Source organism: Carcharodon carcharias, chromosome 2 (assembly GCF_017639515.1).
Source record: "Carcharodon carcharias isolate sCarCar2 chromosome 2, sCarCar2.pri, whole genome shotgun sequence".
Lineage (NCBI taxonomy): Eukaryota > Metazoa > Chordata > Chondrichthyes > Lamniformes > Lamnidae > Carcharodon > Carcharodon carcharias.
In genome coordinates, this window is record NC_054468.1 from 229,493,973 (window position 1) to 229,521,936 (window position 27,964).

At 51.0% G+C, this 27,964-nt stretch overlaps 1 protein-coding gene across 9 annotated transcripts in view; it reads right to left on the reverse strand.

Moving 5' to 3' along the window:
- Positions 1 to 27,964, reverse strand: part of hivep2a (HIVEP zinc finger 2a) — a 233,573-nt gene that overhangs the window by 48,497 nt on the left and 157,112 nt on the right. For 7 of the 9 annotated variants that reach the window (XM_041216534.1, XM_041216537.1, XM_041216525.1 and 4 more), the window contains 3 exons: positions 17,300 to 17,371; positions 4,733 to 10,457; positions 2,266 to 2,423 (listed from right to left, as the gene is read on the reverse strand). In XM_041216534.1, coding sequence (XP_041072468.1) covers positions 2,266 to 2,423; positions 4,733 to 9,895 — 5,321 coding nt within the window. In that variant the 5' untranslated portion in view covers positions 9,896 to 10,457; positions 17,300 to 17,371. The remainder of the gene's footprint in view (positions 1 to 2,265; positions 2,424 to 4,732; positions 10,458 to 17,299; positions 17,372 to 27,964) is intronic. The other 2 variants (XM_041216540.1, XM_041216539.1) reach the window with 1 other exon arrangement.

Here is a 27,964-nt window from a genome sequence, read left to right on the forward strand (position 1 = left end):
GTGTCAGTATGAGGGAGTGTCAGAGTGAGGGGGTGTCAGTATGAGGGAGTGTCAGTGTGAGGGAGTGTCAGAGTGAGGGAGTGACAATGTGAGGGAGTATCAGAGTGAGGGAGTGTGAGTGTGAGGGAATGACAATGTGAGGGAGTGTCAGTGTGAGTGAGTGTGAGAGTGAGTGAGTGTCAGTGTGAGGGGGTGTGAGAGTGATGGAGTGACAATGTGAGGGAGTGTAAGAGTGAGGGAGTGACAATGTGAGGGAGTGTCAGTGTGAGGGAGTGTCAGAGTGAGTGAGTGTCAGTGTGAGGGGGTGTGAGAGTGATGGAGTGACAATGTGAGAGAGGGTCAGTATGAGGGAGTGTCACTGTGAGGGAATGTCAGAGTGAGGGGTGTCAGTATGAGGGAGTGTCAGAGTGAGGGGGTGTCAGTATGAGGGAGTGTCAGTGTGAGGGAGTGTCAGAGTGAGGGAGTGACAATGTGAGGGTGTGTCAGAGTGAGGGAATGTCAGAGTGAGCGAGTGTCAGTGTGAGGGAGTGTCATTTTGCGGGAGTGTCAGTTTGAGGAGGTGTCAGAGTGAGGGGTTGTCAGAGTGAGGGAGTGTCAGTGTGAGGGAATGTCTGAGTGAGGGGGTGCCAGTATGAGGGAGTTTCAGAGTGAGGGGCTGTCAGTATGAGGGAGAGTCAGTGTGAGGGAATGTCAGAGTGAGGAAGTGTCAGAGTGAGGGAGTATCAGAGTGAGGGTGTATCAGTGTGAGGGAGTGTCAGTGTGAGGGAGTGTCAGAGTGAGGGAGTGTCAGTGTGAGGGAGTGTCATTTTGAGGGAGTGTCAGTTTGAGGGGGTGTCAGAGTGAGGGGTTGTCAGAGTGAGGGAGTGTCAGTGTGAGGGAGTTTCGGTGTGAGGGAGTGTCAGAGTGAGGGGGTGTCAGTATGAGGGAGTGTCAGAGTGAGGGGGTGTCAGAGTGAGGGAGTGGCAGTGTGAGGGAGTGTCAGAGTGAGGGAGTGTGAGTGTGTGGGAGTGTCAGAGTGAGGGGGTGTCAGTATCAGGGAGTGTCAGAGTGAGGGGGTGTCAGTATGAGAGAGTGTCAGTGTGAGGGAGTGTCAGAGTGAGGGAGTGACAACATGAGGGAGTGTAAGTGTGAGGGAGTGTCAGTGTGAGGGAATATCAGAGTGAGGGGGTGTCAGTATGAGGGAGTGTCAGAGTGAGGGGGTGTCAGTATGAGGGAGTGTCAGTGTGAGGGAGTGTCAGAGTGAGGGAGTGACAATGTGAGGGAGTATCAGAGTGAGGGAGTGTGAGTGTGAGGGAATGACAATGTGAGGGAGTGTCAGTGTGAGTGAGTGTGAGAGTGAGTGAGTGTCAGTGTGAGGGGGTGTGAGAGTGATGGGGTGACAATGTGAGGGAGTGTAAGAGTGAGGGAGTGACAATGTGAGGGAGTGTCAGTGTGAGGGAGTGTCAGAGTGAGTGAGTGGCAGTGTGAGGGGGTGTGAGAGTGATGGAGTGACAATGTGAGAGAGGGTCAGTATGAGGGAGTGTCACTGTGAGGGAATGTCAGAGTGAGGGGTGTCAGTATGAGGGAGTGTCAGAGTGAGGGGGTGTCAGTATGAGGGAGTGTCAGTGTGAGGGAGTGTCAGAGTGAGGGAGTGACAATGTGAGGGAGTGTCAGAGTGAGGGAATGTCAGAGTGAGCGAGTGTCAGTGTGAGGGAGTGTCATTTTGCGGGAGTGTCAGTTTGAGGAGGTGTCAGAGTGAGGGGTTGTCAGAGTGAGGGAGTGTCAGTGTGAGGGAATGTCTGAGTGAGGGGGTGCCAGTATGAGGGAGTTTCAGAGTGAGGGGCTGTCAGTATGAGGGAGAGTCAGTGTGAGGGAATGTCAGAGTGAGGAAGTGTCAGAGTGAGGGAGTATCAGAGTGAGGGTGTATCAGTGTGAGGGAGTGTCAGTGTGAGGGAGTGTCAGAGTGAGGGAGTGTCAGTGTGAGGGAGTGTCAGACTGAGGGGTTGTCAGAGTGAGGGAATGGGAAAGTGATAAGTTTGTTACAAATATGAAAATATTGAGCTGGACAAATAGGAAAAGGAAGCAAAATGTAAATGGGATGATGTCCGTTGTGGCCTCTGTGCTTCTTGCCGCTTGAACGTGCGATAAATCAGAACCAAACAGTGAAACTAAACATTGACAGATTCTAAATCTGCGAAGTTGCCAGACACAATAATATAAAATCTTACAAATTATAAACTGATACATATTAGAGACTTCACGTTTCCTATGTCTTGGGGACTTTACCCTCCATCGAAGATTTTGATTCTGGTGGGCTCTGCTTGCTTGCTGGGATGCTCTTTGTTAACACTTGTCCCAATCTTTTCCCTCTCCTTTTCAAAGCTTCCTGCTGATGTCCTTCCAGCCCCATCGCTCTCACACTGGGAAGATTCATACCATTTAATCTGGAAAAGACAGATGGCATTATGTTCTTTTTGTCTCTCTCTGTCTCTCTCTCTCTCTCTCGTCCGAGCGCAGATTGAAGGCTTTTAACCCTTTTAAGGCCCCTCCTTTCCTCGCAGTCTCTGAGGGTGAAAGGGAAGGGAGGGAACGAGAAGCGGGGCGGGACTTCCTGACCCTGTCACGCGGAGTTGGAACGCGCGCCTTTGCTGCTCCAGAGCCCACCGTCCTTGGCAAGTGGTCCGGGCTAATCCTGCCAAGTGGGAGGGAGTGTTACATTCCGCCGGTGGTCGGATTGGAACGTGTAAGATTCCGAGGGATCGTCGCAGGGTTGGGGGCGGGGAAGCAGAGAGGATGTTTCCCCACGTGGGGAACCCTAGAAGTGGGGCTTAAAAATAACGGGTCTCCCACTTGATCCGTGGCCCAAGGGGGGATTGTCTTCTCCCAGAGGGTGGTTGGCGTTTGGAACTCTCCTTTCCAGCGAGTAGCGGAGCTCGGGCCGGTGAACATACTCCAGGCTGAGTTCCGGCAGGCTTTTGACTGACAAGGGAGCCACGGGTTATGTGGGGGGGTGGGGGGCGCAGGGGGAGAGCGCAGGCAGGAGAGTGGAGTTAAGGCCACATTCGAATCATCTTATTGAATGGCAGAGCAGGCTCGAGGGGCCGAGCGGCCTACTCCTGCTCCCAATTTTTATGCTCTTATTTCTTCCGACCTTATGAATTCTCCGAACGCACAGCACAGAAAGGGGCTAATGGGTTTGCTCTGACTGTGTTGGCGCTTTGAAGGGACTATTTGGTTAACCCTGCTTCACAGCTCTTTCTCTTGCAAACCTTCCCCCTCAAAGCATGAATCCAATTTCTTGTCAACACTATTATTGGCTCCACTTCCACCAGCCTGTCAGGCCCCAATTCACGCTTAATAAATTCTTCTATCACCTCCCCACTCCAGCCCCAGTCATTTGACCCATCCACCTTAATCACAGTTACTGATCCTTCCACCAATAGGAACAATTCCTCCTTATTTACTCCCTCAAAAGCAGTTCATGGTTTTGAACCCCTTTGATAATTGCCCCTTAAAGCCTTTTCCGATCTCAGGAAAACAGTCCGACTTCCCCGGTCTCTCCGGGTCGAACCTCGAGCCAGTCCCGTCCTGGTAAAATCTCCTCTGCCCCCTCTCTGCCCCCTTGACACCCTTCCTAAAGTGCGGTGACCTGAACTGGACACCACACTCCAGCTGGGGGCCTAACCAGTGACTATTCAAAGGCTTAGGATACCTTTTTCCCTTTTGAGCCCTGTGCCTATGTTTATAAATCTCCCTCTAACTCAGAGAATCACCTTCAGGGCCGTTGCCTATTTTACTGAGCAGCTTGATGGGTCACTTCAGACCTGGGTCTGGAGTCACATGTAGGCCAGACCAGGAAAGGATGGCCAATTTCCTTCTCTAAAGGGAACCAGTGAACCAGGTGGGATTTTTAACAACAATCGACTACTGAGACTAGGTTTCAATTCCAGATTTTTAAAAAAAATTGAATTTAAATTCCACCAACTGCAGCGGGATTTGACCTTGTGACCCCAGGGTATTAGGACTACTAGTCTGGTGACATTACCACTATGCTACCATCTCCCAACTGATTGCTAATCTCGTAACATAATCACGATGTAACCAGACCCCTAATCTCACAGCCAGCAGAGATTTGTGTACATACAACACCCCTGGGCCTGCTCTGCTCTTTCACATTGTAAAGTGTGCAGTTCTGGTCACCACATTACAGGAAGGATGTAATAGCTCTGGAGAGAGTGCAGAGGAGGTTTACAAGAATGTTGCCAGGGTTAGAAAAGTGTAGCTACGAGGAGAGATTGGATAGGTTGGGGTTATTCTCTTTAGAACAAAGAAGGCTGAGAGGTGACTCGATTGAGGTGTACAAAATTATGAGGGGAATAGACAGAGTGGACAGGATAAACCTGTTTCCCGTGGTGGAGAATTCTAGAACCAGGGGACACAGATTCAAGATAAGTGGCAGAAGGTGTAGGGGGGGCATGAGGAAGAACTTTTTTACGCAGAGGGTAGTGGGTGTCTGGAATTCGCTGCCCAAGTTGGTGGTAGAGGCAGAAACTCTAAACTCTTTTAAAAAGTACCCGCATCTGCACCTTAAGTGCTGTAAGCTGCAGGGCTATGGGCCGGGTGCAGGAAGGTGGGATTAGAAAGGGCAGCTGGGTGTTGTCGGGCTGGCATGGACAAGATGGGCTGAATGGCCTCCTTCTGTGCTGTAACTTTTCTATGGTTTCTAATACAAACATTTGTGGATGACTCTTACCTGAGCTAATCTTTGCTTCCAACTGCTGGAAACCACGAGCTTTCCAGAGCTTGGCCAGTTAGCAGCGGACATGATGTATATCTCTCTGCTCGTCTTCTGCTTGGATCTCAAGAGGGCCAAGGCCACCTTTGTGGCTGTGCCAGGGGGGTTGGGGTTGTAGGAGCTGATGCACCAGGTGGCATACATGGACAGTTTGGGAGCGGTGTGCTGGGCGTGGTTGGGTTTGGTGTAGTTGAGGAAGCACCAGCTCACGCTGGTGGAGGTGCGAAGGCTGGGGAACTGGAGGAACTGCTGGAGGTCAGCCACGTCGGAAAGGAGGATGGTGCCACCCACTACCGTGCTACCTTGGCTGGCGGGCACCTGGACCAGCATGCTGATGGGGAACTTCTGGATCTGCTGCGTCTGAGAGTCAGGGGCTGCTTCGCTCGGCGAAGGGGGCGCTCTCTGGGGGCTATCGGCGTCAGCACTCTCCAAGGACTCCATGTCACTGCCCTGGCTCAGGGAGGGGCGTTCCTCGGAGGGGAAGGACTCCAGCGTCTGGGTGCTGTGCCACTGGGAAGAGGAGGACGAAGAGGAGGACGAGGACAAGGGGGAGGACCGCCCCTCTTTCAGCTCCGTGGTGCAGAACTGCCGCACCAGCTGCGGCTTCGCTGGCTTGGGAGCGCTCGGCGCCGGCGCGGCCGTCGAGACGTTGGACTCCTGGAGGCTCAGCTTCTCCAGCATCTGCCCGCAGATCTTCTCCTCCTTGATCCGCTTCTGCTGCTTGGTTTCCGTGAAGAGCTCCAGACTGCTGGCCGGCGAGAGCACCCGCTTGCTGCCGCCGATGGGCGAGGAGCTGTCCGCCGCGGCCAGGTTCGCGCTCGGCGGCCCCGGGACCTCGATCTTGCCCGTCGCCGAGGGGGCCAGCTTCCACTGCGGGTACTGCAGGAGGCCCCTGCGCTGGACGGCTGAGGTGCTGACCAGGGTCCCCTTGGGTGGGTGGTCCTCCACCTGGCAGATGACGATGGCGCCGGCACCAACGCCGGCCGGCCGGCGGGGACCCAGGGCGTGGGAGACGCTGGTGTACATGACGCTGCCGTACGTGGGCACGTTGGCGTGAATTCGCACGGGCACCAGCAGCGAGGGCGAGGGCCGCATGGCTACGGAGCCCGGAGCGACGACCACGACCTCGGGCGGGTACTTGGCCCGGCGGCTCGGAGAGTGCTGGGGGGAGGGGGGCGGGTGCTCCTTCTCCCTCGAGCCCGCCCGACTCTGGAGGCGTCTGTCGGCTGGCTGGGGCCCGGGAGCCAGGGCGGGCGTCTCGCCGGGCGGCTGGCTCAGGAAGCAGGGGGCCGGCGGCTGGGGCTGGTGGAAGAGCTGCCAGGGCGGGTGGAGGTCGGGCTGAGGCGCGGCGTCGCCAGGCAGCTGGCCGGTTGGAGAGCTGCGGGCCCCCTTGTCCAGGGGCAGCGAGGGGTGGCGCGGTGCGCGGGCGTTGACCGGGCATGCCTGGCCAAGCTGCATCGGTTCCGCCGGCTCCTGGCCGTGCTCTAGCTGGGAGGTCTCGGAGTATGGGCTGAGAGAGGCCTGGCGCACCAGGAAGCACTTTCTCCTCTCCCTGGCGGCCGGCGAGGGGGCCGGAGGGGGGGCCGGCGGGCAGGGCGCCCCCGACAGGCTCCCGTAGTCGAAGGACTTGCTGCGTATCTCGGCCACCTCCAGGTAGGGCTGACAGGGCGCTTGCTCCGAGGCTGAGCGCCTCATCTCCTTCTGCTGCTGGCCGAGCAGGCCCAGGGCACTGGCTCCATACGGCACGGTCAGGTACTCGGCCACCTTGCCCAAGTCCTCCGGCTTGGCAGCGGCCGGTGGCTTCGGGTTCTCCTCCCTCTCCAGGGACAGCGAGAAGGTGGAGCTGTGGGACCAGTTACTCTCCTGGCTGGGGCTCCGGGACAGGGTGCCGGACTCCAGACTGGACTCCCCGGACGAGTACTCCAGGTCGGCCAACCGCAGCCTCTTCTTCTTGGGGGGGAGCTTCTCCGCCGGGAGCTGGGACAGCGTCTCGCTCCGTTGCGGCCACTGGAACTCCTCCGCCATCTTCTCCGTCTCCCTGGGGGTCACCTCCTGCTCCCTCTCGGGCTTGTCTGGTTCCTCCGTCACCCGGATCTCGGGCACCTGGATGTTGTGTTGGCGCACGAGTTTGGGCTGCAGCTGCTGCTGCTGCTGTTGCTGCGTCGTTGGAGGTGGCGGTGGAGGTGGAGGAGGAGGAGGAGGAGGAGGAGGAGGAGGAGGAGGAGGAGGAAGAGGAGGAGGCAGCGAGCCGGCCTGCTGCTCGCCCACCTCCGGCGGCCCGCTGGCCTGGCCCGGCGGGGGCTCGGCCGCCGTGGGAGTGTCGATCGGCGCGGGGATGAGCTCCATGGACTCCGATCGCTCGAAGGAGCTGGGCCGGCTCAGGGAGTTGGTGTGCTGGATGACGGAGATCTCGTTCCCGGTCACCCTGCGGCCGCTGTCGGCGGCCTGCTTGCCTTGAGGTGAACTGGGCCAGGCTTCTGCCGAGATGAAGGCCTCCTCCAGGCCGTGGGCCTCTCGGTCCTCCACCTTGCTGTAGAACTCCGACACGCTGCTTCCCGAGTCTCTGAAGGGGCCGTGGATGCCGGAAGCGGTCATGGTCGAAACTGAAACGGTCCTGGAGACGGGCTCCTGATCGAGAGACGCGCACTCGGCTTTGGAGTCCCCCATGGAGGCCAGTGACGTGGTAGAACCACTGTAGGAGCTGCCGTAGATACTGGGAAGGTCCTCCTCGTCTCCCACACTCTTCTCTTTCCTCCGCTTCCTGAAGGGTAGGTTCTCTAGTCCTTGGCCAGTCTTGTAGTGCGTGATCTGCGAGTGTGGCCCATACTCTGGGCAGGCCTCGCCGCCAGGTTTAGGGACCGTGGCCTTTATCCTGGGCCCATGCAGCTGGGAGCAGTAGAACTTCCTGTGGGCCTCAAAGTTCTCCCATATTTGGTACTTGATTCCACATATTTCGCATTCGTACACCGAGCCCTTGCCTTGCTGGGCCTTCCTCAACAGGGGTGAGAGGTCCCCTTCACCGGCCTCCCCCTCCTCCAACTTGGTGGTCACCAGGTGGGCGCTCTTCAGGAAGCCGTGCCCCTGCTCTGGGTCGTCGGTGGTGCAGCCAGGCAGCGGGTGTCCCTCCAGCCCTGAGAATAACTCGATGGCCGTCTGCCTTTTTAACATGCGTTGGTGTGGCAACACGACCGAGCCAGAATGAAACACGTCGTCGGAGCTGGTCATCCTCTCGTCAAAGGAATGGCTTCCCCTCAGCACCTGGGGAACGGTGAGTCCGCTTGCCGAAGATATCGGCATCGAGTTGCTTCTGATCAGCGGCGTACTGTCAGCCATATCCAAAGGGACTCCTAGAAGCTCCTTCTCCGCAGCTATTAAGGACTCGCCAACACTGGCGTGGAGGGAGCCGCCACAATATGCTTTGGCGTCACTCCCAGGATGCCCCATCAGCATCTGATGCTTCTGCAGCTCATTACCGTCTCCCCGATACAACGAAAACTTCCGGGGCTTGACAGTGTTCAGCTGGCTTGGGTCAACCAAGACTTCGTTGTGCGTGATCAGCTGAATGATATGTTCCTGGATTAACTTCTCAATGTCCGGCTTGGTGCTGGAGATGGTCACCGAGCTGCCCTTCTCCTTGAAGCCCATCAGCGGAGGTTCCTGAGTCACCATGCTCGCTGCCAGGGATCTCGGTGCCAGCCTGGCGAATTTGCCGAAGATGATCTCCGCGTAGGACTTGGCGTTGGTGTTGGGGGGGCTGATCTGCTGCTCTGCGCTCTCCGAGCGGGAGAAGTAGCCTGAGTCTGTGCTCCCTTTGCTGTGGGGGCTTAGAAGGTTGAGGGACTGCTCGCTGTCCTGCCCCTTCTTCTCACTCAACCTTAGTGCAAGTCTTTGTTTGATAGTGTGTGGACCACCATATTTCCAAACAATGCCCGGGCCTTGGGAAGGCTCCGTTTTGATGAACTGCGGACTTTCGGTCGGAGTCTTAATCCCGCCTTTGGGGACGATCAGAATGGGCACTTTCATCGGCCCTGCTGACGTCTCCTCGCTGAAGACGTCAGAGTCCGAGCTATACTTCTGACTGCTCTTGCTCAGCATGCTCCTGTCGGCTTTGGCCGAGTAGCGGGGGACGGCTTTCCCGTCTTCGCCAACGTCGGGCTCCGGCGCCGCTCGTGAGGGCAGCCTCTTGTGGACGCCATTCTCCTCGTCGGTGTCGGTGCTCTCGTCGCCCTCGGAGGGGAGCTCGGCCTCCTCCCCGGGGGCTGCCGGCTCGGCGTCCGATCGGCAGACGGCAGCCTCCACCTCGGCTGCCGAGACCAGGCCGGCTTTGATGGCGTGGGCGTGGGACTTGCGGTGCTTGTACAGGTTGCTCTTGGTCTTGAAGGAGAAGCCGCAGGGGGCGCAGGGGTAGGGCCTCTCCCCGGTGTGCGAGCGGATGTGCTTCTTCAGCACGCTGGGCTTGGCGCAGGCACGTCCGCAGTACTGGCAGATGTGCTTGCCAGGCTTCTTGGGCCTCTTCTCCCTCCGCAGGGCCTCTTCCCTCGAGCCGAGCAGGGCCTGGGAATAGTGCCGGTAACCGGGCGCGGGGGGAGGGCCGGCCCCTTTCTTGCCCAGGCCCGCGTTGGCGTGGTGTTGCTGGTGCTGCTGCTGCTGCTGCTGGTGGTGGTGGTGGTGGTGGTGGTGGTGGTGGTGCGAGCGGTGCTGCAGCGGGAGAAAAGCCTCCGGCCTACCGGTCTCCATCTGACCCGCCAACGACTGCCAGGCGTGGCCCTCGGGGCCCAGCTCCGGGGCGGAGGCAGGGGTGTAGCTCGGGTGTCCGGCCTGGTGCGAGAAGTGTGGGAAGGAGTGGGCGTAGTGGTGGTAGGGGCTCCCCAGGAGGTGGCGTTGGTGCAGGTGCTGCTGCTGCTGCTGCTGCTGGGGGGGGTTTTCCACGGGGAGTTGAAGTTTGGCGGGGTAGTAAGGTGGCACGGGCCCCGGGCTGCCAACCTGGCCAGAGTCCGGCGCCGGTCTTTGTCCCGCCTGTTCGGAGAAAGTGCCTGGTTGCCTGGGGGACAGATCCCGACTGCCTTGACCTGCAGGGCTGGTGTCCTCCACTGTGCCCAGCATAGCGCGCTTCGGCTCCATTTCTATCAGGACAGCTGTAAGGGCCAGATCGCTAAGGCTTTGCAGAGGCACATCCACTGCATCTAAAGCTGAGCTTGGGGAAGTCCCAGTGCTGCCATTTGCCAAGGGGTGTTATCATGGACACAAACGACGGCCGGGTCTGGAGTCACTGCCAGGGTGCTCTTACTGAGGTGCAGTCAAGAGGGCTTGCCGCTCACAGAGCTCCCTTCATTGGGTGCCCTGTTCCTTGTCTCTCTAACCAAAGTGCGGTGCAGGGCTGATCTCGGCGGACAAATTCAAGCTATTTTTCTGGCCACGCCTGTGGCAGACTTGCTGAAAATCTTCGCTTTCAATCGCTTTGCCTTTTCCATGATAAGACGGGACCCTTTTCAACAGGCGCAGGGCAAGGCAGACGCCGCTCCCTCTTTCCTCCGGCCCCGTAACATGGCTAAATCGTGGGATGCACAGGGATCAGGAGAGGCCCTGCTCCTGCCTGACGGAGAGAATCCGTGCCCCTCTCAGTATCCTGAACAAGATCCGGAGCTTCCTTCGGAGTTTTCAGGAGGGTGTTTTTAATGGTTTCCTAAGGAAGGGAGACAAAAAAAAAGGAAAACACACTTCAGTTAACAATTCCCGGTGAATATTTTGACACATAAAGCTTCGATGTGGGGGTCTTGCAGCCTCTATGAGCCCTCAGCTGCGGTTCGCTGCTGGCACACTCACTTCTGACTCAGAAGGCCTCGCTTCAGCAGACTTGTGCACAACATATTGAAACCGGAGGAGGATTAGGCCATTCAGCTTCACGAGCCTGTGCCACTATTCAATAAAAACATGGCTGATCCCATCTGGGTCTTAACTCTACTCTCTGCCTGTTCTCCAGTCCCTGCCTGTTCCCTGCTCTCTGCCTGTTCTCCGCTCTCTGCTTGTTCTCCAGTCCCTGCCTGTTCTCCGCGCTCTGCCTGTTCCCCGCGCTCTGCCTGTTCTCCGCTCTCCGCCTGTCCCCCACTCTCCGCCTGTCCCCCGCTCTCCGCCTGTCCCCTACTCTCCGCCTGTCCCCCACTCTCTGCCTGTTCCCCGCTCTCCGCCTGTCCCCCGCTCTCTGCCTGTTCCCCGCGCTCTGCCTGTTCTCCAGTCCCTGCCTGTTCTCCGCTCTCTGCCTGTTCTCCACTCTCTGCCTGTTCCCTGCTCTCTGCCTGTTCTCCAGTCCCTGCCTGTTCTCTGCTCTCTGCCTGTTCCCTGCTCTCTGCCTGTTCTCCAGTCCCTGCCTGTTCTCCGCTCTCTGCCTGTTCCCCGCGCTCTGCCTGTTCTCCACTCTCTGCCTGTTCTCCGCTCTCTGCCTGTTCTCCGCTCTCTGCCTGTTCCCCGCGCTCTGCCTGTTCCCCGCGCTCTGCCTGTTCTCCACTCTCTGCCTGTTCCCTGCTCTCCGCCTGTCCCCCGCTCTCCGCCTGTCCCCCACTCTCTGCCTGTTCTCCACTCTCTGCCTGTTCTCCGCTCTCTGCCTGTTCCCCGCGCTCTGCCTGTTCCCCGCGCTCTGCCTGTTCTCCACTCTCTGCCTGTTCCCTGCTCTCCGCCTGTCCCCCGCTCTCCGCCTGTCCCCCACTCTCTGCCTGTTCTCCACTCTCTGCCTGTCCCCCGCTCTCCGCCTGTCCCCCACTCTCTGCCTGTTCCCCGCTCTCTGCCTGTTCCCCGCGCTCTGCCTGTCCCCCACTCTCTGCCTGTTCCCTGCTCTCTGCCTGTTCCCTGCTCTCTGCATGTTCTCCGCTCTCCGCCTGTCCCCCGCTCTCCGCCTGTCCCCCACTCTCCGCCTGTTCCCCGCTCTCTGCCTGTTCTCCGCTCTCTGCCTGTTCCCCGCGCTCTGCCTGTCCCCCACTCTCTGCCTGTTCCCCGCTCTCTGCCTGTTCCCCGCGCTCTGCCTGTCCCCCACTCTCTGCCTGTTCCCCGCGCTCTGCCTGTTCCCCGCGCTCTGCCTGTTCTCCACTCTCTGCCTGTTCCCCGCTCTCTGCCTGTTCCCCGCTCTCTGCCTGTTCCCTGCTCTCTGCCTGTTCCCTGCTCTCTGCCTGTTCCCTGCTCTCTGCCTGTTCTCCGCTCTCCGCCTGTCCCCTGCTCTCTGCCTGTTCCCCACTCTCTGCCTGTTCTCCGCTCTCCGCCTGTCCCCCGCTCTCCGCCTGTCCCCCACTCTCTGCCTGTTCTCCGCTCTCCGCCTGTTCCCTGCTCTCTGCCTGTTCTCCACTCTCTGCCTGTTCCCTGCTCTCTTCCTGTTCCCCGCGCTCTGCCTGTTCTCCACTCTCTGCCTGTTCCCTGCTCTCTGCCTGTTCCCTGCTCTCTGCCTGTTCTCCGCTCTCCACCTGTTCCCTGCTCTCTGCCTGTTCCCTGCTCTCTGCCTGTTCTCCGCTCTCCGCCTGTTCTCCACTCTCTGCCTGTTTTCCACTCTCCGCCTGTTCTCCACTCTCCGCCTGTTCTCCGCTCTCTGCCTCCTCTATAGTACAGGAATATGTCTAGCTCAATGCCACAAACTTCTGGGGAAGTGAATTCCAAAGCCCTCCGAAAGAAGAAGTTCTTCCTCTTCTCCATCTTAAATGGGTGACCAGTTATTCTGAAACTATGCCCCCTTGTTCTAGATTTCCCCATGAGGGAGAACTCTGGGCTGACGCTTCAGTTCAATAGTCTGAGGGATACATTTTTTTAAACTTAAAATATATATTTTTTTGAGTTTGCTGGATGTCTGAAATGCAGAAATGCTAATCGACATGGGCGTCCCATTATAGTAAAGACATTAAAGCTAAAGAGAGTGTACAGTGTGGATTAATCAGGATGACACTGGGGAGCGGTATGTATGGACAGAGAGAGAGTTGAGTTACTGGACAAATTTCCTGTGAAACAGAGGAGGCTAAGATGTGATTTATCAGAGGGTTTTAAAATTATGAAGTGTTTTGATAGACTGAATAAGGAAATACTATTTTGCTAAAAAGAGAGACATGTTGCTGAAGCTTTGCACTCATCAGGACAAATGCAAGAACGCCAGATTTCAAATAATCACAACAATTTATACTACAGGAGGAAAGGGTTCTGATTGGTTGGCAAGTCGATTTTGATTGAATTTTTTGAATTACCCAGGAGATTGGGGTGCCTATAATTCCCTGTTGCTTTCTCCATTGCCAATTAGAGTCCCTGCCAACCAGTCAGTATCCTTTTCTCCTGTAGTATAAATTGTTGTGATTGTTTGAAATTTGGTATTCTTGCATTTGTCCTGATGAGTGCAAGATGAAAGGATTCAGCAACGTGTCTCTCTCTTTTCAACAACGTTCAAGTTCTGTATTACCAAGTGACTATTTGAAAGATTATTTACGCTGGTTTAGGAGTCAGTAATGAGGGGCCATTAATTTAAGTTTGTTACTGACAATGTGAGCAGACTGGTTTGGAGAAAGTTCTCCCTACAGAGGACCGGTGGAACATTGGTCTCGTTGCCTCGGGGGATGGTTGAGGGAGAGACAACTGGACCTAATAGGGGAAAATTATTTCAATATTTGAAACAACGGAAGATGGGGATCCATGGGGAATGAGATTCATTTTGGATTAGTCATAGCAACCAGCGGGTATTTGATACAGAATTGTCTTCTGTGGAGTTGAAGATTTCTGTGGCTCCACCATTAGCAAAAGTCTCCTAACTTTAGGAAATATTTTTAATTGAGTGTATGTATGCACATGGTGTATGAATATGTGAATGTGCACACACATATGTGTATGTGTGTGTGTGTATGTGTGTGTATACACTTGTATATGTCTGTGTGTGTGTATATATGTGTGTATATAAGTACTCTCTACCCATGACTGTATTTGCGTTTGTGTGTGTGTGTGTATGTGTGTGTGTGTGTGTATGTGTGTGTGTGTGTGTGCATGTATGTGTGTGTATGCATGTGTATGTGTGTGCGTGTGTGCATGTATGTGTGTGTATGTGTGTGTGTGCATGTATGTGTGTGTGTGTGTGTGTGTGTGTACATGTATATGTGTGTGTGTGTGTGTGTGTGTGTGTGTGCGTGTATATGTGTGTGTGTGTGCGTGTGTGCGCCTGTGCGTGTGTACTCTCTACTTGTGAGATATAGTGTGTGGGTGTATGTGATCTTATTTAAAAACAAGCAGAGTGAGGGTACTGTGGGTTTGATAGTAGGAAATGTCCAATCATTCGGTTCACTAACTAACTGATATAAACCGTTGGCCCATCTAAGAAAAAAGAATTGGTTCCGACTCTAACTCTCACTCAGATAAAAGGCAGTTCATAGATCAACATGTGGCTTTGCACAGAAATGCTCTTGTAGTCGACACATGGTTAAGGGCTGTGGTGTCATTATCTTCTCTCATTCTCCCCTAGCCCTCCTCAACCTCACCCCCACCCCCAACCCCCGCTTTACCATTTCCATTACAAAGCTGGCAAACTCCTGCACCTCTACCAGCCAAATGACAGGATAAGAAACAGAATCTTCCTGCAGCTCATGGGTTGAAGCAGGGGGCCAAATTCATTCAGCCGCTGAATGCTACACTGAGCTGCACACAGCTCACCCTAAGCATAAAACAGAAGAACTCTAGGCACTGGAGGGGAGTTCTGTGTGTGTGTGTGTGTGTGTGTGCGTGTATATGTGTGTGTGTGTGTGTGTGTGTGTGTGTGTGTGTATATGTGTGTGTGTGCACGTATGTGTGTGTGTGTGCGCCTGTGCGTGTGGAGAGGCACTGGCAGAAACTGTGATCAGCACTCAGGGGGTCAGTCCGTGTCCACGGAGCAGGTTATCATCTTGAAATGTGAAGCATGTTCGTGTTGCCACATTCTATGCAGGATATTGGTGAGTTATGGATTCTATGTTGGCCCTGGGCAGGTTAAATGTCAGGGGTTTGAAACAACAAAAATTGACACTTATAGAGGGCACTTTAAGACTTGGCTATTCCAACACACCCTGCCCAGCCTCCCACGTACCACTCTCTGTAAACCTGAAGCCATCTAAACCTCTGCTGGCCCTGTCCTAACTCTGACCAGGTCCTCATCATCTATCACTCATGGACTCTTTCACCTACATTGGCTTCCAGTTAAGCGACATCTTGATATTAAAATTCCCTCCCTCAGTTTCAATTCCCCTCCACAACCTCGCCCCACCCTTGCCTCTGTAAACCCCTTGTAAGCACCATGACCTTCTGAGACACCTGAACTCCTTTAATTCTGGGCCCTTGAGCATTCCCATGATTTTAATCATGGGTACGTTTTGTATCAACTGCAAACTTTTTAATGTTGCTTCCTACACCTGAGTGTAGGTCACTTAGAAAATCAAAATAGTAATGGGTGCTCAACTAACCCTTGGTGAACACCACTCGAAAAGACCTCCCTGTCCAACCAACACCCATCCACCACCATCTTTTGGTGACATTTCACTGATGTAACTAAGCCTTGTTAGCAATTAATGGACTCCTTTATTCATCCACAAGGTTGCCCATCCCTAAATGCCCCTTGAACTGATTGGCTTGCTAGGGCCATTTCAGGGGGCAGTTAAGAATCAGCCACATTGCCGTGGGTCTGGAGTCACATGTAGGGCCGGACCAGGTAAAGATGGTCGATTTCCTTCCCTAAAGGGCATTATTGAACCAGATGGGATTTTACGACAATCGGTGATAGTTGTCATGGTCGCCATCACTGAGAATATATTGAAAACGAGAAAATGGATGGCTTACGTCTCACCCCTAAGACCCAGGTTCATCAGGGTGTCCAACCCTTATGTAAAAATAAGGGCCGCCCCCGCCCCCTCGGCTGTGGGACCGGGAAGGGGTTGGGGGGGAAATGCTGGTGATCAAGTGAGTGGGGGTGGAGTTGCCGGTTACCATAAGGGCAAGGAACGGAAGGGGGAAGAGGTGCTGGTGAGGATGAGAGTGGTTGCGGAGTTTGGGAGGGGTGGGGTGTGGTTATGGGGGGTTTCGGGTTTCGGGTGACTGTCAGAGGGGAAGAAAGGGCGTGTGGTTTGAGGCAACCAAAACTTTCAAGATATCTTGTAGAGTCACAACGTTATCATCTCTCCGCTGGCCGACTCACTCACTTGCAGTTTTGCTCAACTCACTCAACTGAGACTCCCAGGGTCAGTCTCCAACCACAACCCCGGTAAAAGCAAAATACTGCAGATGCTGGAAACCTGAAATAAAAATAGAAAATGGTGGAAAAACCCATCGCTCTGTGAATGAACAACATGGAACAAGTAGCAGATGACCCTTTTGGGGGTGGGGTGGGGGGGAGAGAGTGGTAGTTAGGAAAAAAATGGATAGAAAAATGGATTAAAAAGGGGATAAAACGATGAAGAAATGAATGAAAATAAGGACAAGGGGGGACCCCATCATGGTTCTGCGATGGAGGGGAGGGGGTGATCTTTTTCCCTTTTTCTATCCTTAATCCCCAACCACCCACCCCCCCGCAATACCTCACCCCCACAGGGCCATCTGTCCCTTGTTCCGTGTTGTTCTTCCACAGTGCGCTGACCCTTGTTCTGCACTTCACACATTGTGCTTCCACGCCTTTATGCCACTATCAGCACCTTTTTCATAACCCTTACCACCGCCATTAACACCCCCTTTGTCTTTTTGTCCTCGACGTCTTTGTGAATCTCTCCTTTGCCCCCACCTATCGCTGACCCATAGCTTCACCTGCTCCGCCCCCACTTAAACAGGATAAAATCCATCACATTTCTACCCTTCTTTAGCTCTGAAGAAGAGTCATATGGACTCGAAACGTTAACTCTGATTCTCTCTCCACGGATGCTGTCAGACCCGCTGAGCTTTTCCAGCGTTTTTCTGTTTTTGTTTCGGTCTCCCACGGGCTGTTCTAGAGATGCCAGGGAATAAAAGGTGTGACCTGACACGGGGACAAACAGTCAAAATAAGGGACAATCCCTTTAAATAGGGGACAGTTGGTCACCTCAACACTTGGCACAAATGTTGCCTGCATTTGTTTTGCTCTATGAGTGGTAAATGTCGAGTGTTTGGGAGTCAGGACATAAGAAATAGGAGCAAGAGTAGACCACATGACCCATTGAGCCTGCTCCACCATCCAATTCAATCATAATAATACAACTGTTGTAATTAATTAATATTATAATTAATCAATATAATTCCTAATGGCCAGGCCGTGACAACACAGAAGTCATTAGCATCTGATTGGCACTGAACCCGACACCTCACTCGCAGGAGATGACAGGATAGTTCTCGCATAATAGGGTGGATTTACCCTTCGTCTGGTATAAAGCACTGTACTGAGATTGGGGCCGAGATTGTGACTCTGGAAGGGGGTTTTGTCCTGCATCTAAGCATGTAGCCCTCGAATAGAAATCCTCAAATCCTTAACATCTCTCATCTTGACAAGTTAATAAGCCCACAAACAAATACCACATTTTGGCAACCCATTACCTATTTTTTTTTGGTCGAGTTCCGCTTCAGTATGTTAATCCCAACTCTCCCTTAACATGGCATCCAAGTTATCTGGCAAGGATGAAATATAAAGCCAGTAAGAACATGCTTTCCAATTGTAACCAATTTTATGAGACTTAACACGATCAGTTAGACAGACAGGCACCTATGCTCATGTTGGATGAGGAATAATTTCCAGATAAACACTGAGCGAAATCTCACACATGGAAATTCTCAAATAATCTTCCTAGCTTGCTTCGTTGGAAGTACTTCCAGTGAAGACAGCTCATAACATACAACACACACCAGTTTGTTAGAGAGGTTCGGTGGGGCAGAGCTGGGGGTAGGGGTGGTGGGAGGTTGATGCTGGGAGGAAATGGTGGAATTCCAGATCTTAGGACCTAGGCTGCTGAAGGCTCGGCCTTCAATGGTGAAGTGATGGACCTAGGAGATGTGCAAAAGGTCAAAACTGAAGGGGGGCAGAGATCTCAGAGCAATGTAAAGCTGGGAGAGGTTACAGAGATGGGGTTCAATGTTTTCCTCTCCTACAGCTACTGAGCTACCGAATATTACCTAATCTTAAATCATGAAGTGCTTATTTTAGGCTTATTTTAGCCTTCCCTGGTGCTCCATTTCCATCGATCCATGCTCTGTCCTTATCCTGAGGTCAATAGGAACTCCATTGTAATGGGTTGGGTGTGACAGACCTCAGCAACTTTAGTGGCAGTCCCAAAAAGATAATCCTTTTCTGATAGGTCAACTCCACTTACCAGGCCTTTCCATCCCATTCCCCAATCCCTTCTCTCTCCAGAAGCATATCTAAAATTGCTTACACTAGGATCTCTCTCCACAACAATTTGAACAGGATGTTACATGGAAATATCCAGGAACACCAGAGTTAGTAACCTTTATGTTGACCTGGTTTCCCTTCTGCTCCGGACTTTCTTATTTAATAATCTTTGGTATTTGGACCTTTCATTGGCATGAAAACCTTGAAAAGTTAAATTCAGGTCACCTCAAAGTCTCTAAAGTACAGATGATGAGCCTGAACTGTGAGCTTGTGCTTTCACTTTACAAGAGGCGACAGACCTGATGTACATCCTGAGCATCTGTGGTTTTTATTTCAATGTTTGCAGCTTTTAATATATATAACATAGCGAGGGGAAATTACCAAAGATGAAACAGCAGATTTCAAGGAATTCCTCAAGAAAGGAAGTGTTTAATGGGCGTTCATTGGAATTTGAGGAACTACATAACAAAGGGGGTGTTCAAGTGGGGTCAAAGGTAAACCCAGAAGCCCTCCAGGCAAAAACTTGACGTGCCTGAGCACCCACCCAGTCATCCGAGACGCTAATTGATTCATCTGAAAGTCTCATGATATCCCAGATAACAGTCCAGTCTTTGGAAAGACAGGGCCCTGCACTGGAATGAAACACTGGGGTGGGGGTGGGGGGGGGGGGGGGGGTCAGTATTTTCAACTGGACAGGTGGATGCGATTGGGGAGCGGGGGGGGGGGGGGGCGGGGGGGTGACATCACTCACCCCCCCCCCCCACCCACCCACTCACCCCCCAACCCCCCGACGTCATCTCGCGCCATTTCACCTCCGATCGAGTGGGGCTGAAAAATTCTGCCCGCGATGGACTGGACGTGAGGATAACCGGAACAAGAGTGGGTCCCTTGAGCCCGTTTGGTCGGATCCAGGCTGATCCGGATCTTAACGTCATCCCAACGCCTTGGTTCCCCCACCCCCAGCTCCCCCACACCCACCCCCCCCAACCCTTAGCAGCCCTTGCGTAACAAAGGTCTTTCAGGCTCAGTTTTTGAAATGTTGAAATGAATTGACGCCCAGTGTCAACAGCTTTTTTTTTGGGGGGGTGGTGGGGGGGGGGAAGAGTCGCCCCAATTAAGATTTTCATCATCCTTTGTGTGAGGAGGTGCTTCCTGATATCCCTGCTGAATCACAGTATCTTCACGGCGCAGAAGGAGGCCATTCGGCCCATCGAGTCTGCACTGGCTCTCTGAAAGAGCATTCCACCTAGTGCCACTCCCCTGCCTTATCCCTGTAACCCTGCACATTCTCTCTTTTCAGGGAGCAATCCGATTCCCTTTCGAATAACCTCGACCGAACCTGCCTCCACCACCCTCTCAGGAAGTTCGTTCCAGATTCCAGCCGCCCTCTGGGTAAACACCTAACGCCCCCATCAGAGGAAACAAGTTTCTCTCTGTATGACCGATCAAATCCTTTAATTATTTTAAATACCTCAGTTAGATCACTCCTTAATCTCCTCCATTCCACGGAGCAGGAGCCAAAGCTACACAAGCCTCCTTTCATGACTTAACCCTTTAGACCCTGGAATCCCCAGGATTTCGTAAGAGATGTACGCCTCCAGAGATAGGGATTAGCATCTCACTGTGTGTGTGTGTGTGTGTGTGTGTGTGTGTGTGTGTGTGTGTGTGTTGGTGGGGGGGAGGGTGAAAGCACTATTACAAGCACAAAAGGCTATGCCTTGAGTGAACAAGGAAGTGATAGTCAATGAGATAATGGTGGTACGGCCCACTAACCTGATTCTACCAACCCAGGCCAAACCAGCAGGGCAGTACCACAAGTCATGGTTTTTTTTATATATGCTTGTTAGCTGTGACTCAGTTGGTAACACTTTCACCTCTGACTCACAAGGCTATGGGTTCAAACTGCATTCCAGGGCTTCAGCATAAGAATCAAGGCTGGGGCAGCATTGCACTGTCGGAGGTGCCCTCTTTCTGAGGCAAAGTTGAATCCTGGCTCCACCTTGGGTGGATGTAAGAGGTCCCATGGCACTGAAGAGCAGGGGAGTTATCACCGGTGTCCCGGTCAATATTTACCCCTCAAAACAACATCACAAAAGCAGATTTTCTGGTCGTTGTCACAGTTGGAGTTGACGGGAGTGCTAATTGGCTGCTGTGTGTCCTACATAACAGTGACCACACTTCGAAGAAAGTACTTAATTAGCTTTAAAGTGCTTTGAGATATCTGATGGATCTGAAAAGTGCTATATAAATGCAAGTCATTCTTTATTTCTTCATGGGGTGTGGTCAGGCCAGCATTTATTGCCCATCTCTAATTGCCCTTGAGAAGGTGGTGGTGAGCTGCCTTCTTGAGCCGCTGCAGTCCATGTGGTGTAGGTACACCCGCCGTGCTGTCAGGGAGGGGGCTGCAGGATTTTGATCCAGTGACAGTGAAGGAACATTGATGTCGTTCCAAGTCAGGATGTTGTGTGGCTTGGATATGAACTTTCAGAGGGTGGTGTTCCCATGCCTCTGCTGTATCTGCCCTTCTATGTGGTTCTAATGTTACTGCTGCTCTCCATGTCTATCCATCAGTAGAAACTGAAATGAATCTGTAATTCAAATGCAGTATCACTATTTCCCTAATTAACTTGGTAGGGATACAGGAGCAAAGTGGTTATAGCAGCAGATTAGCAATTTAGAGACTTCGACTAATGACCCAATGGCTTGCATGCAAATTCCTCTATAGGAATGGAAAATTTAACTCAATTAAAAAAATTATCAGTATGCTGTTATTGAAGGGATAGTGCAGGTAAGTGGAGTTGAAACAGGAGGTCAACCCTAATATAATTGAATGTTGCCACAGGTTTGAAGGGCTGAATGGCTTCTCTCCACATCCCCAAAAATAACTCCATTTCAACATGATTAGGTACTGAATGAAGGCAAGTATTTTTCTCCCAAAGGAAGCGCATTCCCATGAGTTAAAGGAGGAAAATAGTAGAGAAGAGATGCAGCAAAGTCCAACATTTGACTTAAACCTACACAAAGTTGAGATGAGGATAATTGGATTGCGGTTAGCTGTATGCAATGGCCAGTGCATTTTTTCATTGTTACGTGTGAAACAGCTGAATTCTTCAAAGAACAAATTTGGAGGGAATATGGAAGGAATTAGAAATGGATTCATCATGCCAGGCATCAAAATACGACAGTGGACTAATTGCAGATTCACGCGATCTGGCTCTTAAAGCTGTCTTGTGTACTGATGTTAGTTACTGGGGACTTGTAAATTGCAAATTATCTATCACGACACAGGAGCAGGCAGCCATCGCTTGGGTGACAAGGTAATTATAGGTGAGGAAAGCCATTCAGCACCTCTTCAGGATCTTTCTCAATGATTGATTTAAGATTTGGCGGGGGGGGGGGGCCTTAAATCAACCATTGAGAAAGATCCTGAAGCGCCTGTTTTATAACAATTGTTCACCTAAATAAGTCCAGGATTTTTGCTTCCATTTCACCATGTAGAAGTTTATTTCATACAGCGATTGCTCTATTTGTATGAAGGAATTTTGATGTCAGAGCTGCTATTGTGGGGGGGTCAACCATGGCTCAGATAGTAGCACCATTGCTTCTGAGCCACAAGGTTTCAGGTTCAAGTCTCACTCTGGGGCAAGTGCAAAACTCAAAGCTGACATGACAGTGCAGCCTGAGGGAGTGCTACACTGTTGGAGGTGCCAGTCTTTTGGATGAGACTTTAAACCAAGTTCGAATCTGCCCTCTTACGTGGATGTTAAAGATCCCATGTGACATTATTTTGAAGAAGAGCAGGGGAGTTATCCTTGGCGTCCTGGCCAATATTTATCCCTCGAACAACAATGCAAGATAAAAAACAGATTATCTGGTAATTATCACATTGCTGTTTGTGGGATCATGCTGTGTGCAAATTGGATGTCATGTTTCCTACATTGCAACAGTGACTACATTTCAAAATAAAGTACTTCATTGGATGTAAAGCACATTGGGAAGTTCAACAAATGTAAAAGGGTTATATAAATGCAAGCGTTCTTTTGAACCTATCTCCTGTTGTCCCAATGTCATAATTTAATGAAGAAATGCCCAGTTTTATGTTTTTCTGCTCCCTTAACAGTCTTATATACCGCTATAATATCACCTCTCAAAAGCCCCTTTCTAAGATAAAGCCCAGCACTTAACCCTAACCCTTGTTATCAATGACCAGCATGGACTCCGTTTACCCTAACCCCATATTATTTAATTATAACCTCCTTCAACTTACATTGGCTGTTCAATGCACCTCCATTACAAAAGCAACCATACTTGTAAAGTGCTTTTGGACATCCTGAAGCTATAGAAGTTGCCATACAAATACTAGTCTTTTTAAAATTACTCTGAATGCTTTGTTTAGCTGAGAGGCCCGACATTCATTATTCTATTGAAACAGCTACACCCAAGGGAAAACATTGCTTGGCTACAGCTCTTTCTCTTAGATCTAGTTTGTCAATTGCATAATGCTTATTTACATAAGATAAAGAGGTGTCAAGTGCTTATAGTTTTTGCTATTGATACTTTAAATGCCTGGATGAGAGACACTTATATAGCACTGTAGTAAAAGCAGATTTTTAAAGTAAGTTAGGAATGAATGACTGTTTTCTTAAAGCTTTCCCACACTTCCCATTGTTACTCTGAGATTCGTTGGTTCTGGGTGAATGGGTATGGAAACACCAGAGGTTGGCATAGAGGGTATTAGGTACCATTGGAGATGGGTAAAGGGACATTGGTTGGCATGGAGGGTATTTGAGGCCATCGGGGGTGGGTAGAGTAGCATAGTTTGGTATGGGAGGCATGGGTAGGACCTTTTGAACTTACCTTTCAAATGGTTCCCTCAATCAGACTATGATTCATGACACCTTGGAGAGTCTGTGAACCGTGAGTCTTTGAAAAGCCGACCCGACTCCACGAAAATTGCAAGGATCTAAGAGATGTCCATCCCTGCAATGGAGCTGGCCAGTTCAGGGGCGCAGGTGTGGGCTCGGAACCCACACCAGCCCGCACTCTTATCCCACGCTGACCGAAATTGGGGGAACTGGCAATGGATCCGTGAATCCTGGAATTAGCTCCTGCCCGCCATTTTAAAATGTCCGTGGTGTCTCCCGACACCCCCAAAAATCCAGCCCAATGTCCCCAACTAGTCCCGCTCCCCCGCTCTTTCCCCAACAGCCTGCAATTTCTTTCCCTTTCAAGCGTTCAATCAACCCTCTTTCGGAAGTTACCATCGATCAGCTTCCGCTGCTCTTTCAGGCAGCGCTTTCCAGAGCACAACAAATTGCTCTGTAACATCCTCGCATCATCTCTGGTTCTTTGGCCAATTTACGTTAAATCCGTGTCCCTTGGTTGCTGACCCTTTGGCCACATTTTCTCCTTATCTTCCCTGTCAAGGCCCTTTCTGATTTCGAGCCCCTCGACCAAGTCTCCTGTTGACCTTCTCTGTGCTGAGGGCAGCTCTCCACATGACCGATGTCCTTCATTTCTGGAGCCTCGAATCAATCTTTCCTGCTGCCCCCTCTGTGTCTTTGACATCCTTCCTAAAGTGGGCTGCTCAGAACTGAACACAATGTGCCAGCTGAGGGCTGACCAGCGGATTTATAATGTCACCTGCTATGTCTGGTTAATGGCTCGGGTTAACACTAGCATCAGACCAGTCTGGAGTGATGAGCAAGCTCCCAGTGCAAGGCACAAAAACGATGCTTTATTGCAAATTTAGGTTTTATCCTGTTAATGACTGATAATTATTTTCTAATTTCACTAATATTTCCTGCTGTGTCCCATCTGCTTCTGTGCGTTACTTCATTCACAGAGCATCACACAGGCGTGAAACTTTCTATTCAAATCCAAAAATAAAAGCAAGAGAGATAACACTTCAGAGCAGAATTTAGGTTAATGTCGTATGGAGCCCAGTTTCGCTCACTTCAAAGAAACAAATTACAAAAGACTTAAAGTTAACGTTTCTTCATCCGATCCTGAACTGAAGATGAATTCAAAATTTTACAACTGAGACCAGGACTGTTGTGAGAAAATGTCAATTTACTTAATATCGAATCAGTATCAGCCTCTGCTATCATTCTTGCCACTGGGATAGGAGGTCACGGTTCAAGCTCGGAGCACAAAATCTAGGTGGACACCCCCCAGTTCAGCACTGAGGGAGTGTCGTAACTGTGGGAGGTGCCGTCTTTACGATGATACATTGAACTGAGGCCCAGTCCGCCTTGGCTTTATGTCAAAGAGCTGGGGAGTTCTCCCTGGTGTCCTGGATAATATTCATCCCTGAAATAACGCGGCTACAAAAACAGGTTATCTGGTCTTTAACACATTGCTGCCTGTGTGTGAGAGCACTGGCTCTCCACAAACTGGCTGCACCAATTCCTACATGTCAAAGTAACGTTCAGGTCGCCTTCTAACACCCTGATAGTCCCGTGGTACAACGGCAAAGGGGTTTTTGACTCCGTTACAGAAATCAATCTCTTTCCGTGAGCCTACTTCAGAGCCAGGCAGGAGGTGAGGTTAAACCCCCAGTGGGGGAGAACTTTGGGAACCATTGATCCAAACTCACTGGCTCTTCCCAAACTACACTCGCCGCCCAGCAATGTATCAAATTACTCATATACTGTGGTGCAATGCATTGAGATTTGCATTCGGATTTGTATGAATCATATACTGACTGTTCCCGCCATCTCCCCAGGGAGCCTGTTCCCCAGATTGACCTCTCACTCACTGAAGAATTGGTTCCGCAGATTAATTCCAAAGTTATCCCCTTCGAGCTCAGGCCCTGTCTACTGGTTCTACTGCTCTGGACGATGTGAAGGTAAAAGAAAAAGGAAGACTCAGAAGGGGGAGATACACCAAAGCAGAGGAGACCGTGGTGGTTTATAAACAGGGAAGTGACAAAGGGAGAGATCCTGAGGGAGGAGCCTACGGCATTTTGAGAAGGCTGGTGATAAGGCATATGGGATTGTTGGCTTTCTAAGGAACCCACAATGGCAGCTGATACTCTCCAGGCTATTGCCCCCCGTACCTTGTGGTAGAATCCATGGGTGATGCCATCGATGGGAGAGCTGCAACAAGCAGTTAAGCGGCTGGAAAGCAGCAAAGCCCACGGCTCCCAGGGCGTTCAGCTGAAGTCTCCAAAGCTGATGGACTTTTGCTCACATCAAGACTCCATGTGCTCATCCTACAGATTTGGGAGGATAAAGTTCTCTCCCACCCCACCCCCCCACACTTTCAGGAAAGCAATAATTGGAAATATCTTTGAGAAGGGAGATGAATCACGCTGTGGAACTCTCTCTCTTACCCCCAGCAGGGAAAATCCTGTCACACGTTCTCCTGAATCACTGACTCCCTGTGACTAAGGAAACCCTCCCAGACACACAGTGCGGCTTTAGACCTTCCAGAGGAACCTCTGACGTGGTCTTTGCTGCCGGACAAATCCAAGGAAAATGTTGGGAACGACACCAGGAACTCTTCATTCCATTCATCAACCTGACCAAAGCATCTGACTCAGTAAATCACGAGGCTCTGTGGATTGTGCTCCAAAGATTCGGATGCATAAGGAATTGACTGGGAGGAGCTTGCTACAAATTGTCCATCAAGTTACCTCACGCTTTGAGCCCAAAGGCCTTAATGATGAGGCAGAGCGGTGGCAGAGACGGAGAGAAAGGGAGGCAAAATCCTGCTTTCCGTCCAGGGCCCACCACCTCATGAGACCTCCTGCCCCACGTACCCAAAGATCTGCGGGGTCAAGGATCGGCCTGTCCATCCACATGAAGGCCCTTGGCAGAAACTCATGGCCGACACCATCCTCGAATCGAGGGACAGCCAATGATAACAAGGAGAAGCAGAGGAATAGAGCTGAAGTAAAAAATCAAGTAAGTTATGTAAGCCGTTATAAAATGCTGATTAGTCACTAGTTGGAATATTGTGTCCAATTTTATGTTTTTTTTTTATTCATTCATGGGATGTAGGCCAGCATTTATTGTTTATCCCTAATTGCCCTTGCACTGAGTGACTTGCTAGGTTATTTCTAAGGGCAGTTAAGAGTCAACCACATCATCGGGAGTCATATAGAGACGAGGTAAGGATGGCAGATTTCCTTTTCTAAAGGGCATTAGTGAACTAGATGGGTTTTTACAACAATTGTTGTAACATTGTTAACTCCAGAGATTTTACTGAATCCAAGTTCCACCAGCTGTCCATGGTGGGATTTGAACTGGTGTTCTCACTGGATTATTAGGCCAGTAGACAATACCACTTCGCTACCACCTCCCCTCTAGGTACCACACTTTATGAAGGAGCCCAAGAGAGGGTACAGCTATAGACACACCAGGGATGAAAGATTTCATATATGTAGAGAGACTGGAGAAGCTGGGACTGTTCTGCTTAGAGCAGACAAGGTTAAGGGGTGATTTGATAGAACTATTCAAAATTAGGAGAGGTTTTGATAGAGTAAATAAGGGCAAACTATTTCCAGTGGCAGAAGGGGCAGTTACCCAAGGGCACACATTTAAGGTAATTAACAAAAGAAACAGAGGTGGCATGAGGAATATATTACTTTCACAGAGTGAGTTGCTGTGATCTGGAATGTGTTACTTCAAAAGGTGGTGGAAGCAGATTCACTAGTACCTTTCGGAATAATTTGGAGGGGAGATGGTGATGTATTGGTAATGTCACTGGGGTAGTAATCCAGAGGCTAATGTTCTGGGGACATGGGTTCAAATCCCACCAGGGCAGCCACTAAATTTAATTGATAAAATCTGGAACATAAAACCAGCCTCAGTGATAATGACCATGAAACTATCATTGATTGTTGTTAAAAACCTATCGGGTTCACTGAAATCTGTCATTCATCCTTACCTGGTCTGGCCTATGTGTGACTCCAGACCCACAGCAATGTGGTTGACTCTTAACTGCCCTCTGAAATGGCCGGGCAGGTCATTCAGTTCAAGGACACTTAGGAATAAGACCATAAGACATAGGAGCAGGAATTAGGCCATTTGGCCCATCGAGTCTGCTCCGCCATTCAGTCATGGCTGATAACTTTCTTAACCACCTTCGCCCCGTAACCTTTGATCCCCTTACCAATGAAGAATGGGCAACAAATGCTGGCCTTGCCAGTGACTCCCATCTCTCCATCAAAGAATAAAGAAAACGTTTGAAGGTGAAACATTTGCAGTGTTATGGGTCAACTGGATTATTTAATCAAGGAGTTGGGACAAATATGATGGGCTGAATGCCTTCCTTCTCTGCTGTATCATTCAGAAAGGGCAGGAACATGGATATTTTATATTGATGTTCCTTTTGGTCCCATCAAGATGTAAGTTATGATCGCCACGCATGCAAGAGACATTTTTTTAAGAAAGCTTTTGCACATATATTTTTTTTTAAGAAAACTTACAAATGGCGTGAATAGATTAAACATCTGTGTTCATTAAACTTTTACACTGTAGGTAAATTTAACGTAATTTATTAAGGGAAATACACGATACATCTTAGCAAAGGAAGAATCCAATTAGATGCATTTGGCATGATGCCAGATGGTGTAATCAAATTCTTCCTTTTAACAAAAATAATTGAATTGGTTGTTCCCTGGCACAATGCCCAAAGTGGCAAATCAAATTCTATATTTCCTGCTGCAGGGCAACACATTAAATCCAGACCCCTCAGTTATACAGTCAAATTTCCCAGCTCTTTGGGAATTATTATATGAAAGGGAAGGCACACGGTTTTGAGGACTTAATTCACAGACCGACTGTTGCAAATAAAAATATTTGACTTGGCTAATGATTTGCAAGGAAACCTGTCACTGGAGTGAGGCAGAGTGCTTTCAAATAACA